The sequence below is a fragment of the Toxotes jaculatrix genome, chromosome 13 (genome assembly GCF_017976425.1).
Source record: "Toxotes jaculatrix isolate fToxJac2 chromosome 13, fToxJac2.pri, whole genome shotgun sequence".
Classification (NCBI taxonomy): domain Eukaryota; kingdom Metazoa; phylum Chordata; class Actinopteri; family Toxotidae; genus Toxotes; species Toxotes jaculatrix.
In genome coordinates this window covers 20992265-21008923 of record NC_054406.1, presented here as the reverse complement: position 1 = coordinate 21008923, position 16659 = coordinate 20992265, and the positions used below count along the sequence as shown (strand labels likewise).

Sequence of the window (16659 nt, the reverse complement as noted above, 5' to 3'; positions counted from 1 at the left end):
TCTAGTTATTCAGGATGAACTGCAGAGCATAAATAGCACAGCAGGGGCAAACAGTCGATATGTTGTTGTCCAGAGAGTTAAGGTATCATATATGGAATATGCAAAGAGAGGAAAACAAAGTTATTAACATCAAGTTTGACAAGGAGTGTTAACTAAACATAAAGCAAACAACAATGGGCAGAGTTTAATAGTTAAAAACGACCCATAAGCCCCTGTTATGTACATGTGGTTCAACAGGGATAAAACATGATTCAGGGACAAAATTCTAACTCATAATAATAATTATACTAATCAGAGGCTTTCAGGTCAATTTGAGCACATTACAGTTATTTATACCAGCTTCTTTTAACAACAGTTAAACAGTTAAAAGTAACTGTTCCCTCAAAATCCAGAACGTTAAATTGGAAAATCGTATGGGATGGCTGACACTCTGGTGTGGACATGTTTAGGGACAGAGGGGGCTAACATACACATTTCTCTGGAATGGGTAGACGCCCCAGTCTGTGCTCCACTCGTCCATGGGGTAGGTGAGTGTATGGGACTGTCAGCCAGAGGGGAAGTAGGGTGTGTCACTGTGGTAGTTGTAGTCCGGGCACACTTTCTGCACCAGTTTGTAGTCGGTGCTGTAGAAGGAAATGAAGATGCAGATGACTTTGAAAGGTTTGGAGCAGAGCCAGGAAACATGGCTCTGGGTCTGCTCCTGGTAGCAGGTCTTGGATGGGTCGAAGTTGCAGAGCGTGTTCTTGGCACCTTTCTCCACCTTCTCGTACTCGATGCGGCAGTTGAAGGACTTTGAGTCCTTTGCGTCGATGACGGACTGCTGAGACGCCACGTCAAACTCCACTATCTTGGTGGGAGGGACCAGGCTGACTGACACGTTGCCCTGACCTGTGGAGTTGTGGCGGAAGTAGACACTGAAGGTGCCATTGCCATGATCCACAATCTTCCCAGTGATCAGCAGGTTGAGTTTGACCGTCTTGATGTTGGAATGGAAGTCCCCCCAGCCGAACATCTTCTTGAATTTTCCCGTCTTAACCATGGGCCGCCGTTTAGCCCGCGGCCGCGAGTCCTGCAGGTCTGTGGCGTTCCTCAGCCAGTCCCACAGGTCTTGCTCCGAGTAGGGCTCTGGAGTGTCATAGTGAAGGTCCAAGGCTGTGCTGTTTTCTTTGCCGTGCAGAGTCTGTGACAGCAGCCTACTGATTGACAAATCCTTGCTTTCTGTCCATATATGCTTTAGCGTTGATTTGGGGCTTCCCGACTTGACATGGGCACTTGTAACCTGAGAAAGAGAGAAAAGCATCTGTCAGCTCATGTGTATGTCTCACTTGGTTGGCCACATTTCCTCTCGTGTCTCCTGTTAGCTTTGTTTAACCTGTTAGGCTGCAGTAACTTTTATCTTTAACTGTTTATGGACTTTTTGGTGACACCACTTAAAGAGTTGTGTTTACATTCATTGGTTCTCACTTTGACATATTATGTGTATCCTTGAGGCCTAACAAATGCATTGAATTTATTTCCTTCCTTATAAAAAAAATGGAAATAGAAGTTCAATATATTCTTTTGTTGTTAAATTTGTTAACATGGGAGCATACAATTCATCATATGTAGAGAATAAAGTTATCCAATGGATGGATGAATATTTGCTTAGGCTTAAATATAACTGTATATTACATAGTTCATTCTAATAAACTTCCAAGTATATTATCAGGAAATAGTTTGGAAATTACGCCCACATCAAATAAGGCATCGTTGTCTTCTTTTCATGCCTTTTATTGGCACATTACTACATTTCTTGGCAAGTCGCCGTCACCAACTGTGCATCAGTGGAGTAGCATAAAACCAGATAGAGCGAGTACTGTGTCATGAGCATCCTTGTGTGGGTGTGAGTTGAGACAAACAAGAAGGAGACCGGCTCATCAAAACATTTCTCCACAGGGCCACTGGTGCTCGGGTACCTTTAATTCACAGCATAGCTCCCCCTGTTAGTTTCACCTTAGAGTATCTGTTGTATATAATATTAAAGATTCCTATGGAGTTTCCACTAGAGGGACGTTGGCAGAAAGGAGGGTTTCTACAAGGGCTGTGGCTGTATGCTCTGCACTGAAGTGATGTGATGTGATGTGTCACAAGATATTACTATTCTTTATCATGTAGATTATTCAGGACTTTAATATTCAAGCATGTCATTGTCTACATAACTGACCAATCAATACAGGTGCGTGAAAAATTACAGGAAAAACCAACATAAAATCTCCCATAGGTGTTCAACCGAGTTGAGATCTGGTGTCTGTGAAGGCCACAGCATATGATTCACATCATTTTCATACTCATCAAACCATTCACTGACTCCTCGTGTCCTATAGATGGGGGACACTGTCATCCTGGTTGAGACCCCTCCCGTCAGGATAGCATGAGCATCAGTCATCAAATGAGCTCTGTGGACCTCAGTCTCTGACCCTGTTTACTGACTTACTGTCTTTTCATCTTTAGATCTAAATGCAGACGTCCCTTTAGTCCCTGCTCCTGTTCAGACACTGTCCAGTTGAACAGTCTCTGTGACTGAAGCTCCTCCATCTGTGCCCCAACAATGAACCTTCCTTCAAAGTCACTTTCATCTTTTCCACTTTCCAACTTAATAAAAAACCAGAATGGGCTGGACCTGCTCAGCATCTTCATTAGTTGCTTAATTGTACCAGTGAGTGGACCTCTGTGGAAGAATCTGCCTTCATTATGTTTCTCCACTCATTTAGTCAGGTTTTTCCTTTAATTTGTCACCTGTCTGTATATTCCACGGGGGTTAGAGATGATCAATCTTTGCCGCAAGCTTCAATTTCAAATCGTGATAGCAGACGGCTCCAAATTGGGAATTATAGTGCAACAAGCTGAGCGAGCGAGAGAGAGAGAGAGAGAGAGAGAGAATACAGCAATCAAAGTAAAACATATTGCTCCCATCTCCTCCTCCTGTCAAATGGAGGGAGTATCTGCTGGCTCACACAGATAAAGGCAGTGACTGTTCAGCGGGTAAAGACCAGACTATTAACTAAAGAGTGCCCCTTGAATTGATGATTGATGAACCCAAGGGTTTTCACTATTTAGCACCAATGAGTGGAATTAGGTTCATACAGGCCCCACTGGAGGTATGTGACATTGATTGCCTGATTTCTACTGTAAGACGTGACAGCAGATTCGTCTTGCTGAGGTTTTTGCATTTTGCTGGGTGCCCCCAGGATCGATACTTGGAAAATAAGGTTTCGCTACCAATCAGCCAGCTCTTTGAATTGAATTGCCTCGCAGCGTGTCTCTCAGTACCATGGGGACACACGGTCTCCTTTACACATACTGTTAAAAGGAGAATATCCCTGTGCTGTAAAGTATGTCACAGCAACCCTGTCTCCTATAGATTACGTTTCTATACAGCTAAACTGCTTCAGCAAATACGTTTTATAGGAAATGTTATCACTGGCTAAATTATGTTTAGAGGGAACATATTTTTAAAATGAAGAGTGACATTTATTAACAGTAGCTAAGTCACTAGGGGGCAGATGGTGGTTGTACAAAGTTTGTATCCTGAGTCCCATCTTAGGTTTTGGCAACAAAAGCACTTTGGTTAAGGTTGGTTGGTTAAGATGGTTTTGTTGTGTCTGAAGTCACTGTGAACTTTTTCTGAATTAAACCAAACCACAATGTTTCCCAAGCCTGCAAGGTCAGATAATCTGGTGGAAAACAGATCCACTGACTGAAAACATTTTATTCATATGTTCAGTATCAGTGTGACTTAAATATGTTAATTAACAACATTTTGTCATATTTACTGTAGCTTGTTAGTGATACATTCACATCATAAATAATGGCATACAGCTTCTCCCTACATAGTATATTAGGCGATTCTGGCCCTGGTATTCCACTGTATTGGACCGAAACCAAACCATGTGGTATTTCCAACCTATAGTGAGTCATTACAGCTTCTGGATGATCAGAAGTGCTCAGCGATGTAGAGCACAGGTCGCTGCAGCAGTGCCAGGTGAACAAGAACAACAGCGAGCCAGTGGCTCTGTTCAAACAGCCGGAGTTTGGGAACTCGATTTACAGAGGAGAGTGAGTCTGTTGTGTTACACTGTGGTATATTCAGGTAAACTGCCTTTTCCGCTAACTTCCTGTTAGATGAGAACAACGACTGTAACCATGGTAACTGTACGCATCAAACGTGGCGACAGCTTTAGCCTCAAAATGCTTTGACAGTAAAAATGATGCGTCACTGATGACAGCAACAAACCCATGAATTAAGAGTTAATGATTAAAAGGACAGTGATTAAATCCAGACCTAATTATACACTGAGTTACAGACTGCTGAATAATAAAACAGTCACCCCCCTGGAGAATATGTTCTACATTAGACGTGAAGCAAATCAGAAGTGAAGAAACAAACAGAGGCTGACTGAAGTTAACAGCCCACTCAGTGGAGCTGAAGAGGATCTCAGGGGATCTATCTTTAGCCTGAAGGTTTAAACTCAGAGAGCACTCGGCTGCGTGAGGCAGACACACTCAGCAATCATTTCCTATTCAAACAGGTGAGGTGCCCTTCTCATGCTGAAGAATATCACAGTGTGGTGGAGGCTGAGGATTACATTGGAATGGATTTATGATAATGTGACCGCTTATGAAGAGGATCTGGAAAAGTCCCCTTTTCTCAAAGCGCATTCAATAGAATTTATTATAAAATGAACATAAAAACACAAGACAAAGAGCGTGAGATGCAGAGGGAATCTCTTTCTTTTTTTTAATCCTCATAGAAATTCAGTTTGTGTAGTCAGGTGTGGAAAGCGACATAACAACTATGATACAATCCAGCATCTTAACCAGTACAGGAAAACATGGACCTTCACTTCAATAAAATTATCAGCAGCACATGATGAAAATAAAAACGTTCAATTTAAATTCCTTACATTTTATATAACATAGCTATTATTATTATTATTATTGATGCACTGATGTGTATGCAGCATTTTAATGATGTAGCTGGTGGAGCTGGGGGTAAATTTATATACTGCTGGGTAATATAATTTACTTTGTAGGAATGCGTAGTGAAAATACTCACTCAAATACAAGTACTTAGTTAATGCAGGGCCAGATAAACTCATAAAGGGCCCAGAGGTGAAAAGGAACCTCACTGGGTAGATTGGGTTAAAAATGGAGCAGCCACCCACAGAATAACAGAGCCACAGGACCCCCTCACTGTAGGGGCCAAACATTCAGGCCTGTATCTATCTCTTGGTGACGCCACCCAGGCTTTATATGCCCATTTTTCTACTAGTATCTTCCAGAGTTTCCACAAAAACTCTGATTGGTCAGTTCTTTCTCCAACCAGCTCTCAGGCTCAAACATCATCTCAGCATGTTTTGGGCAGAAGTCCAGTGGGTTTGGCTGGAGCCTGGAGCTGCCAGCTGTAGTGCGCTCACCTGAGGGAACGGTGCATCTGGTAAACATGGCCGGCACTGCAGCCAGCACAGGCCCTGCAGATGCCTGACTACCAGCCAGACAGCCAGTTGGTCGCCTCCAGGCAAGAAAGACTGCTGGGCAAGGCAAGCAGCACAGTCTCTGTCTGTGCTCTTCAGTCCAGACATGACTTTTTTACCAAGGTCTTTGGCTTTGTCTTTGAGAATAATTTTATAGTTATAAATGCTGGTGTGGCTGAGCACTTATTATGTTTTTGTTTGTTGTATATATATTTATATAGTACATTTAGATTATGTGCAGATATTTGTGTGGAATCAAGGAACTTGAAATCCTCAGTCTGTTGGTGACTCATTCATTAACCAGACATAAAAGCTGCTGGTTCACAGACTGAGCCTGAGCTGTGCATCGTCTTCATCTTAGTGTCCGAAATCTTTTGTGTTTCTCTCAAACAAGATTTCAGTCTTAATAAAACTTCAAACTAAGGCAGCTGCCTCCCTCTCAGCACCAACCTGTTCCTTTGCTCTCTGAATGTAGGTATTTGCTTTTCATAACAGGAGCAGCGGTTGTTTTTAACTCTGTTTTCCATTGTAGCTTCACTGCACGCTCCTCTTTCCCCATGTCTCCTCTATTCTTTTCACATTTATTGGCCTTTTGACGTTTGCTTCATACCAGCTGGTGTGCTTCCAGTTTCAGGTCATTTGGCACAGAATGTGTCACAGTGTTTGTGTGTATGTGCATGTGTGTGCGTGTGTGTGTGTGTTAGTTCGTAATGTGAGCTGTCAAATAACCATCAACATGCTCTGAGTGTCCAGCTATCATCAAATGTTGTTCCCAGTGCTCATCAGGATTATCGTGAGCAGTATTTTCTTTGGTGCAGCACAGTGTCAGTGTGTTGTATGTGCAGCTGAATGTATTTTGTGCGTGTGTGTGTGTGTGCTGGAGAGCTAACAATATATTATATTGAATATTGACAGCTCTAATTTAAGTAATAATTCTCAATGTTCATTAACATACTTGTTAATCTTGCTAATATAAACATGTTAATATCTCTGAGTGATTGATGAAAAAGGTTGTAGCCAGTTCATAAAAGTATTTACATAATTCTGCACTGAACACATCACATTATTATGACAATGATGTCATACGTCTGGGGTGATTATGGGCCTGCGTTTAGCTGCTAATGCTGCTTCAAATGTTAGGTCACAATTCAAGATTTTTAACCAATGCAAGGTTTATTTAAAAAAGCCAAAACTAAATCAGAGTTCACAGCGTGGCATCAGGTCAGCGTGTCTGCTCACATACACAGTTTCATATTTAGCGCAGGGGTAATGGACTGGACTGGTAATCTGGATGTTCTGTCAAAGTCCAGAATGGCAAGTAGAACTATGACATTTTGCAGCCGTCAAAGACCCAGACTGGACCAACGGCCAAAATATTAATCAGCCCTCGGTTTTTATGGAGTGAAAGTGTGAGTGAAACAGCTGCTCTCTGCACTGCACAGTGTCAGGTTGTGCCACAGGGTGAAAAAGTTTCTCAGTGTGGTTCTAGTGATATCAGCTCTGGAGGGTGGATTTGTGGTTTGAAAAACTAAGCACTCAGAATGATTGAGAACAGAATCTGATGGGAGGCCGAGCTATTCCGAAACTGGACCTGAGCCCAGATAGAAAAAGAGGACGGAGTCAGAACACCACTGGACTGGAGAGAACTGGACTCTTCACCAAACTATAAGTGGAGTTTTGTGTTATGAAGGACCTCAGGTTCCAGTGGGAAGTAGTTATTGAACACAGCACTGTGAGGAACAGTGGACTTGTGTGTGCGGTGTATTAATAAAATGTGATGTGCATTGTTCTCCTGAATGTGACTGTGTTATATTAGGATGTGTGTGATATGTGACTGATTATAGCCTGTGCAGAGGTCTGCTGCTTGGTTGTGCTGTTTAATGATTAATTAGCTTTAATAGGTAACTTGATAGGTAATAATACAATATACATAATATAATATATATAATAATACAATTACCTATCAAGGTAACTTGTGTCTTGTCATGTGTTTTTTTTTATTTAAGTAGATAAGAGACTTTGATTTACACCATCAACAAGATATGGATGGGAGAGGCAGAGAATACAAGTCATATATTTATATATGTGCATGGGTTTATTTTAATTTGAACATAATTCTGTGTCAAACTCCAGGCCTGTTTTTGTGTCCCAGTCTATTACTGATTCAGTAATTTTTTTTTTTTTTTTTTTAGTTTTTTAGTGCACTTTTGTGTCATTGGTAGCTTGAATACCTGCAGGTGTGTAATGATAGTTTCCTGCTTTCAGTCATAAATTGACTGGAAATGAGATTTCTCCAATCTTCCAATCAGAGCAGAGGAGGTGGTGCTGTATTCTCAGCATTATGGCACAGTCAGAGCAGTAACTACAACAGTCCAGCGGTTGTACAGCTTCTTAATCCAGCTTCTTGTTAAACACTTTACTGTCATTAACCTCTGACAGCATCCTTGCGCTCACTGCAAACAAGCAGCATCCTTCCTTTTAGCTGCTTATATTATTTCTCCCTGCACTTGTATAAACAAGGACGTAAATGATCAGTATTCCCTGAATGAGAAGTCAGTTCCACCATCACTTGACATATTACTACACTGTTATAACACTGCTGGATCACATGATCCATGTAAAGCTGGTAGAGCGAGCACAGTGCACCTGTGGCCAGAGGAAGCAAAATGTGCACTTCTGTCATTTATGGACGCTGTGAAATATGGATTTGGAATTGTAGAAAAAAGTAAACCTCTGGTTCCTAATCGTTTCTGTAGCGAGCAGACAGAAGCTCAGAGCCATAAAGCAACACTAAGTGTATCACACAGACAAGTAATGATGAATGGTAGATGATGTCATTTTGTCTGGAAGAAGGCACGTCCTGATTTTTTTTTTTTCAAAACTCCTAACCTCACAAAATCTATATAAAATCTATAGAGCATATTGGATTAAACCCAGATACACAACACAGATACAGCGACACAGCAAGGTGAATACTCCCCCACAGGCCTCCGTTATAAATAAGATATCCATGAAACTGTTAAAGAGACACGTCAAACTGCAAAAAGCTTCAAATGTTACTCTTTTTACTATATTTAAGAGTTCATACGTTCCTCCCAGATTCCAGCCACCTGCCACACAGGAGGCCTAACCAACCTAACCAGAGACATCAGCCCTCAGTGACTCAGCTTGTTGGAACTGGCTTGGACACACAGTTAAATCCAGTCAATCAGTCTTCAGCTTCCATGTTCAGCAGCTCCTTATGTGTTATTTGTGGTGCTGGGATGTTTGAGTATGATTCTCCCTCGGTACACACCAGTAACAGACCTCCAAATGCACCCAGTATTTACCACCTTTGAGGCCACAATATTGCAGGTCACACTAATGTGATATTGTATCAAGTGGAAGTAAAACAATCTATTTCATTATACCAAACTATAAAGCTGCAGGCTACATAATACTGATAAGTAAAGAATTACCTAACTGAACTAATCTCCATCTACTCCTGTGCATGTTGCATCATGTCAGTAGCAGAAATAAAAAAAATAACCTGGAGATGATACAGCAGGAATTAGGAGTAATATCCACAGGCTAACAAGCACTGAGTCTGCTGTCTCTCAGAGGTCTTTGGCGTATGGGCAGCAGTTGGGCCTGTACAGGACGTGTTGCGAGTATGTTGTGCAGCTGCTGTCAGCAGAGCTGAGCTGAGTAAATGTGTTTGTACTTGTTTGTCGTACTGAACGACCCGTGTAGTGCTCGGTAAGCCCCACGGGGGAAAACTTGATTCATTCAGTCATCACCTCCACCGCTTGAAGCCAAACTCTGTCAAACAGTCTCACAGAGTTTTTAACACTATTCGGAAGCTGTATGGGTTTTTATTGTGCAGATGGAAATTTGCTGGTAACATGTAAAAGCCTGAGCAGGCCGGAGAAGGCGAGAGCCTTTGTCATGCCGGACTTCAGAGGAGGTTCCTGGAGGTGGAACATACCAGTGTAAACTCAAGTTAGTGACGAACTTGCTAAAGTATCCACAGAAAAGATTAGTTTGTTCGTTTTTGGCCAGCACGAGTCATTTGGGTGGAAGAAAAAACCCCAATAATAAAAAGCATCCGTACGGATTTACTGCAGCGAACTAACAACTGTGCTCTTTTTAGAAGAAATCCCGGGAGTTCTTTCATTTGTTCTTGTAATTAACTTGTCGCTTTTCGCCGAACGCACAGGTGTTATTGATGTGGCCGTGTTATTGCCAACAGCTGCGGAGTGGGACAGTAAATCAAATCACAACACTTTGCATTGCAACCCGCGTGGTATTGCGTGCTCCGTGGTACTTTGCTCCTCAGTGACTGGAGAGGGAATCGGCCTGAGAGCACAGATCGTATTAATTCATACTGTTCACGCTGTAGTGGTTAGCAACAACAGATACCCCAGGAACGTACGCCCAGTAACCCATGTATTGTTAATTTCAGTTTTATGACAGAAAACAAAGTCGAACAGAATCCAATCCCGGGCTTTGGTTTCTAAAGAATGAGCAGTGTCTGCACCATCTCATTTGCTTTTTTTTTATGGTCAAACAAGACAGAAGACAAAAGATCAGAGATGAGATGAGCTCCAGATTCTGCTGCTCTTTTGAAAAATTTTCCAATCATCGTACTCATGCAAAGCAGGGGCCGGAATAAAATGCTGGGGCGAGAAATGAAGGCCTGAGCACAATGCGGTGCATGAAAGAAGCCTTATGAAAGCTCCCGGAGAATGAAAACAGAAAGGAGGATGAGAAAAAGAGGAACGTTTGAGGGTGTTACAGTATAGGAAGAGGAGAACTGAGGAGAATTGACCCTGAGCGTACGGACTATTAACCTTCAGCTCAGCAGAGTGTAAGAGAAAACAGAGCCCTCACAGGCTGTACACTGATAAATGAACATGCTTGAAAAGCCTGTGAGGATGTTCATGTTCACAGGTTGAGACATGGATATTTATTACTAACATGTTTTCTAAGGTATCACCATTTATGAAACCCCTCAGGGCATTTACTCAGTGACTGTGCACCTGATTTTATCCTTCAGCAGCTGGTGGCGATAAAATGCGATAAAAAGTTTGCGACACCCTTTTAATAAAAAAAAAAAAAAGAATTTCAAGAGCAAATTAAGTTTGATGATACTGCCAGATCCACATAGCTAATAATAGCTTATACACATGTGCACGGCATGTTAAAAATAACTGTAACAAGTAGCTGTTTAATGAAGTTGTTTAGTGAATGAAACATAGTGGCAGGAACCCCTGTCTTCAATGTATCAGGGATGTACCATGAAGATCATGGATAGTTTTTGTCTAAATATAATTGCTATTCAAGTCATTTCCAGGTCTGGAGCATACGATTGTGTCGCATGTTTGCAGTGGGAGGTGTGTGGCTGCATATATAATACAGAACACAGAGCTGTTCCCCTGATGGGTTTTCTGCTCTGCTACATTGAGCAGCACATTCAGACGTGGCCAAAGCCTTCAGAGGCAGCTCTCGATCCCGGTGTCCACGTCTCGTAAAAAGCGTCCCTCAGAGGAAATAAGTCATGAAACGCAGCCGCTAAAGGTTATCAACACTCGCGCCACACAATCTGAGTTAAAGTGTTACTGCTTGGCTCCACACTGCTTCTAAGTGGTGCTTGAATATCACAGTTTGCCCATGTACTGGAGCTGCCAGATGGTCATGTAAGCAGACTGTTAGACACATCATTAGAGCAGACTTTCTCCTGCTCCCTGTGTGTAAAAATGTACTCTGTGTATGTGTGTGTGTGTGTGTCTACATTTAGTCTTGTTTGCTCTGCTCTTATTTCTCTGTCTTGGTGTGTTTGAGCATGTCTACATTCAAACACTTTTCACAACAGAGCCATCCTCTGAGGGGCACGGATGTGTTCGGCAAATGTGGTGTGGACATATTATTGTTAGGTTATGAGATGTGTTGTGTGCCAGGGTGTCACAAGAGGAAAAGTTATGGAAAGCTGAGTCATGAAAAGGGCATGAATTTCATCACAGTCCATGAGATTCACTGTTCAGGCGGCGCTGAGTCTTCGTAAAGTTAACTGTGATGTGTAGGACTGATATGTTCCTGGGAGGCTGTGACTGTCTCAGGTGGACTGTGGAATGATGGGATTCATATAGATATCTGTGTATATTCCCATGTCATCAGTACTGTATGTTATGTGGACGTTTTACATAAAGTTAAAGCCGTTGGATTTACATGTGATGACTTAATGTGTGGCGTTTTATAAGATGACTTGTGTAAAATGAGTTAAGCTAATGTCAGTTGTTCCACACCTGCAGCTCATCCGCCCATCACAGATAGTGAAGGATGAAATAATCGGAAAAATATGTTCCTGACGGGGAAAAGGAACTGACTTGAACGCCGCAATATATATGCAGAAACATAGCAGACAGATGATAAGAAGCTTTAGATTAATAGTACAAATTCATATATCGTATCAGTTCTTTTTTGCTAGTGATTAATTTGTAGTATGGTATTAGGTTGCAACCTTTAGTTGCTGTCCTCGTAGACCGATCCATTTCCTTTGCTCTTCGTTCGTTTCGACCTTCCGAGCAATAAAATACAGCCCATCGTCTCTGTAGCATCTATGCTATCTAAACTTAAAAGCATGTGAGCACACCGAAGTCGGAACAACGAGTTCCCCAATCCAAGGAAACGGAACCATCCGAGAAGAACTTGAAGGCAACACAGCTTTTAGTGTCTAAACCTTCACAGTGCTGTGATTGTGTAGTGCCATCAAACATTCCCACAGCAGAAGGATAATAAAAAAAAAAGAAGTCTACAATCCAACAATACATTGTGAGGAAAAATTACAGCTCTGCACCACTCACCTATCAGTGATGGTGCAAAATTACTGTGATTCACAAGCATCTGAAATCTTTTTTTTTTTTTTTTTACTGCTCACTGTTATACAGCAGAGGGAGAAGTGAAGGAGGGAGGGGATGTGTTTCGGACACAGGACTCAGCAATTTCTTTTCCTTTTTTCTCTTCCCTGTGTAAACCTTTTTTTTTTTTCCCTTCTTCAATCTTGGAAGAAGCTACTTGGTGTGTTGTCACATAAAGTCCATAATTCAAGTCCAATCACTGACTGACTGAAGGTCTACCAGCTAGCTTTCCCAGAGTCTAACCCTCGACTGTGAAATCCTTGAAATCTCTCAGCTGTAAGAGGACGGCTTTTTTATTCTCTAATAAAACTAACAATTAACTATAAATTATACAGTTTACAAGAGAGGAGTATCATCTGATTCATTCTTGTTTCTCTGATGCAAAAAAATTCTAGTAAAACATAAAAAAAAAAAAAAACCCTTCCCTCTCTCGTTGTCTTGGAGTTTACAGGCAGAATTGGAATTCTTGCTGGTGAAATTCAGAAGCTAATATGTCCCGAGGTACCATAAATCAAAGCCGGCTTTATTTTGTCAGCACGCAGATGGCCCAAATACACAGCTCACCTCAATTAAGAAGTGGAGGGGGGGGGGGGGGGGGGGCTAAAAGGGAAAAGTGTTTGGAGAGGAAAAAGGGCACCTGTTCGCCTGTCATATCCGCAGCTCTTCTGATCAGCGGCTCGGAGCTTCCCCCTGAGTTGTTTCAATGCTGAATTAATGATGGCAAACAAAGCCAAAGCCTCCTCGCGGCCCCCTTTGTGAGTTCATTCTCTTTCCACTTTGGTCCCTCTCAACTAATCTTCAGTGTCACACTTAATGAGATTTTCAGTTTGTAAAGTAAGTGGAGCAATAACTCCCCCAGCACACGCCGCCATTGCCATTCCCTGCCATCGCCTCCGACGCTTTTAAGCAACCGCTTCTGCACCTTCTGTCTGTTCCTCCTCTCAGCAAATGATGCATTATGAAGGATTATTACTTATACAAAAAAAAAAAAATCACATTAAATTATTCACACTGCAAATACGCAGCTGAAAGCGCCAGTGTTCGTGTAATGTGTGGCATTATTATTTATAATGAGCAGTTACTGCAGTTCTCTGGTCCTGGAGAACAACAAACAATGAGTCATTAAACATCATGAAAATGAGATAAATATGCATATCAACATTAGCCGAATTAAACAGACGAGCTGTTAATTCTTTTGCCATCTGCAAAGGCTGTTTTATTTCATGTAATTAGTGCTCTGATTAGTGTGATGTTCAGGGTGATCTCTCAGGCTGCAGAGAGGGGTCTCGGAAAAGATGTTGACCTCTGCACAGAGATGTTAACCTTTTCGACATCCTCTCTTGCTGTAGTGAATTTGGATTCATTAACCTCAGATGCTTAATTTGTCCATATTTGTGTTCACCTGTAACTTCAGTATCTGTTTATTAACTATTTGTTAATGTGTGTGTTTATTATTAAGAAGTTTAGTTCAAGGTTTTTAATTATTTGCAGTTACGACTTCAATCACCACCAGCACAGTTTAGTCTTGTAGAAAATAATTCCTTTTGTTCACCCTGGTCATTAAGACACTAACAATGTACGTAATGGGGGGGGGGGACTAAAATTCACAGCTTCTCCTCTGTGTGAAAATGTATTTAAAAGTTCATAGGAAGTTAATATCAGGCTCCACCAGCCTGAATCAATCAAATCCAGCACATATCTTCCAAACTTACCTTTCAGTTCAAAATGCCTTGTTTGTGTCTCTGAGGGAGCTTCACAGAGGAGATACCACACCTGACGTGTGTGATTCAGACTGCTGAAGCCTCATCTCAGCTTCAGATAAACTCTCAAATACATTTTTTGCACAAAGTGAACAACCGTGTATTTTACACCTGCAATTGAAAGTACATTAGGAAAGGAGTGTTTAAAGGCCAGGGCTACATTGACCCTTGTGTTGCACCTGATTTTCCACAAGTTTAATTCAAAGTGATTCTTTAATCCACAGAGGATTTCTGTCTGTCAAGGACTGAGAGTGGAGTTAATCCAAAGTAAAATTTGTGTTGTGTCTTTGTGAAAAAAATTATCCCAAAAATGATTTAACTTAATTTGAAGACCATAACCTATACAAAACATAGGATCACCTCTAGAATCTGAGTGTTTTAAATAAATGAAAGATGAATGAATTCTACATAAATTCAACATGAGAAGCTCAGTGTTTAGTTCTTCTTCCCATTTTGTGATGATGCAGCACAGCTAATTTTCAGTTGTGTGAACTGAAATATCTCAAAGAGAAACGCACTCAGCAGCTTCTGAAGCCTGGTCCTGAGAGAGGTTTTTGACTTGACAGACACCTTGGACATGACTTAGGCCACCTTAACTATAGCTCTGCTGCCCTGACACCAGTATTTAGCAGCCGTTGGATCTCTTCTCCTAATGTCTGAGCTGAACTCAGGGGTGAAGCGTTTATGTCTGTTACACACACACACACACACAAACACAGCATGCTGTTTTAACACATGGGATTAGTGTAATTATTTTGAGACCTAGTTTAGCATTAGTCTAATTCATAAGCCAGCTGAGTGGAGCAGAGATGATGTGTTTGCTCCTCACTCAACACATGCTCCGCACTGAATTAGACCTTTGTGTGGAGACGCTGTTTTAAGTGGTCGGCACCACTTCAGTCTAAACCACACCCACTCATACTGTTAAGTCCCGCCCATTTACAGATCATCATGCATCAACACTGCAGAAAGGTACATCTTTATGAACCATTTACATTTTCTCAGCATTAGACTGTGATAAAGACGGGAAATGTCTGCTGAGCTCAGGAGCAGCTCTGCACTGCCCTGTCCAGCTCTGTCACTGACTGGAACAATGTTATACAACATGAGCTGATGTGTGACATTTAGTCACTGTCTTTTTTTTTTTTCTTGAAAATGATAAACATGTAATGTTTCCCCAAACCATACCAATATCTTTACAGTAAGTTCAGAACATGACACAGCAGCAGCCATTGATGACTGTAGACACCATGTCTACTTTTATTTGGACAGAATGAATTGAACAGTGTAATGATGTCAAAATGAATATTCATCATTATCCAAATGTAGGCAGGGAAAGATTTACGTCAAGATTTCCAGTTGATAAATCAAGTTAACTTGGAATGACACTCCACACCCACTGAGTCAAACCACAGACTTCCTCTAAGGTCTGATATATTCAGCACTGTGATGGAGACTGCTCTGGTGCCTTATTTGATTTGCTCTTACGCACACAATGAAGTTTGTTCTTCTCTCAGGAGCAGAGATGTAGAGAGATGAATAGGAGGTGTGCTGGAGCTGACCTGGGGTCTGAATTAGGATGGGGGGAGTAACAGCAGTCAGGTAGAGAGAGAGAGAGAGAGCCACAGGATCACAACCAATGCTCATTACTATGCAGAGTTGTTGCCTGAAGTCAAATTAAACCCATAATCCAATAAACTACCATTTTTGCTTCCACTGACCCCCAGAGGACCTCATCTCAAACCTATGACAAGCAGTAATCAATATGATATAAGAGCTGAAGTCAGCTGAGACAGAAAGCTGTGGTTACAGGGTCACTCCAGCTCTTTGTATTGGCTGCCTGTAATTGCATTTTATAAATGCTTTTTAGTTTGCTACTGTCCGTCATTGATTTTTGGGTCATGAGGTGAGATAAAAGAGGAAGAGGAAGGGGAGGACTCTGGAGCAGGACTGAGTACCTGTGCATTAATGCACATTCACTGAATCAGCAACTCGCACTTTGGGTATGTTTGGATGTGGAGAATACAAACAGGAAACTAAAATGAGTAAATCAATCAGGACTCTTATGCTGGATGCTGGAGTTTCTGTGTCAATTACGTGGAGCCAATTTGATTAAAAACAACTTTACTGAATACCCACCATGTGATCACCCAGAGGAACATTGTCTGCTCCCATGTGTAGTGTTAGAGAGTATCCACCTGTCCATGCCAGGTGGGCACCGGTTTGCGGTCCTCACCCCTGACTCCATAGGTCAAGTTCTGGTCCTTAGTAATGTGGATCCCAAATGTTTTGACTCACTTCCTAACTTCCTCCTGTACATGTCTACTTCATCTAGCTAAGTAATCCAGCTCTGTGTCAGCTTTCTAGTTCTAGTTGTAGAGACGGGAGATGGACATTTTGACAACTAACAACAGCTAAGTTCTTTTTAGGGTTTCAGTTCCAGGGCCTTAGCATTGTGTATGGACACTGAAACGGGGGCAGAGCCACCAT

General features: G+C 41.7%; 1 protein-coding gene across 2 annotated transcripts in view; it reads right to left on the bottom strand.

The window, feature by feature from the left end:
* Positions 1 to 544: 544 nt before the first annotated feature.
* The window catches only part of nxph1 (neurexophilin 1), a 36880-nt gene continuing 20765 nt past the window's right edge, over positions 545 to 16659 (bottom strand). Inside the window, exons 2-3 of one of the 2 annotated variants that reach the window (XM_041053694.1) lie at positions 6619 to 6640; positions 545 to 1271 (exon numbers count right to left, since the gene is read on the bottom strand). In XM_041053694.1, the coding sequence (XP_040909628.1) occupies positions 545 to 1271; positions 6619 to 6640 (749 nt within the window). Of the gene's footprint in view, positions 1280 to 6618; positions 6641 to 16659 lie in introns of both variants that reach the window. The other variant, XM_041053696.1, reaches the window with a different exon arrangement.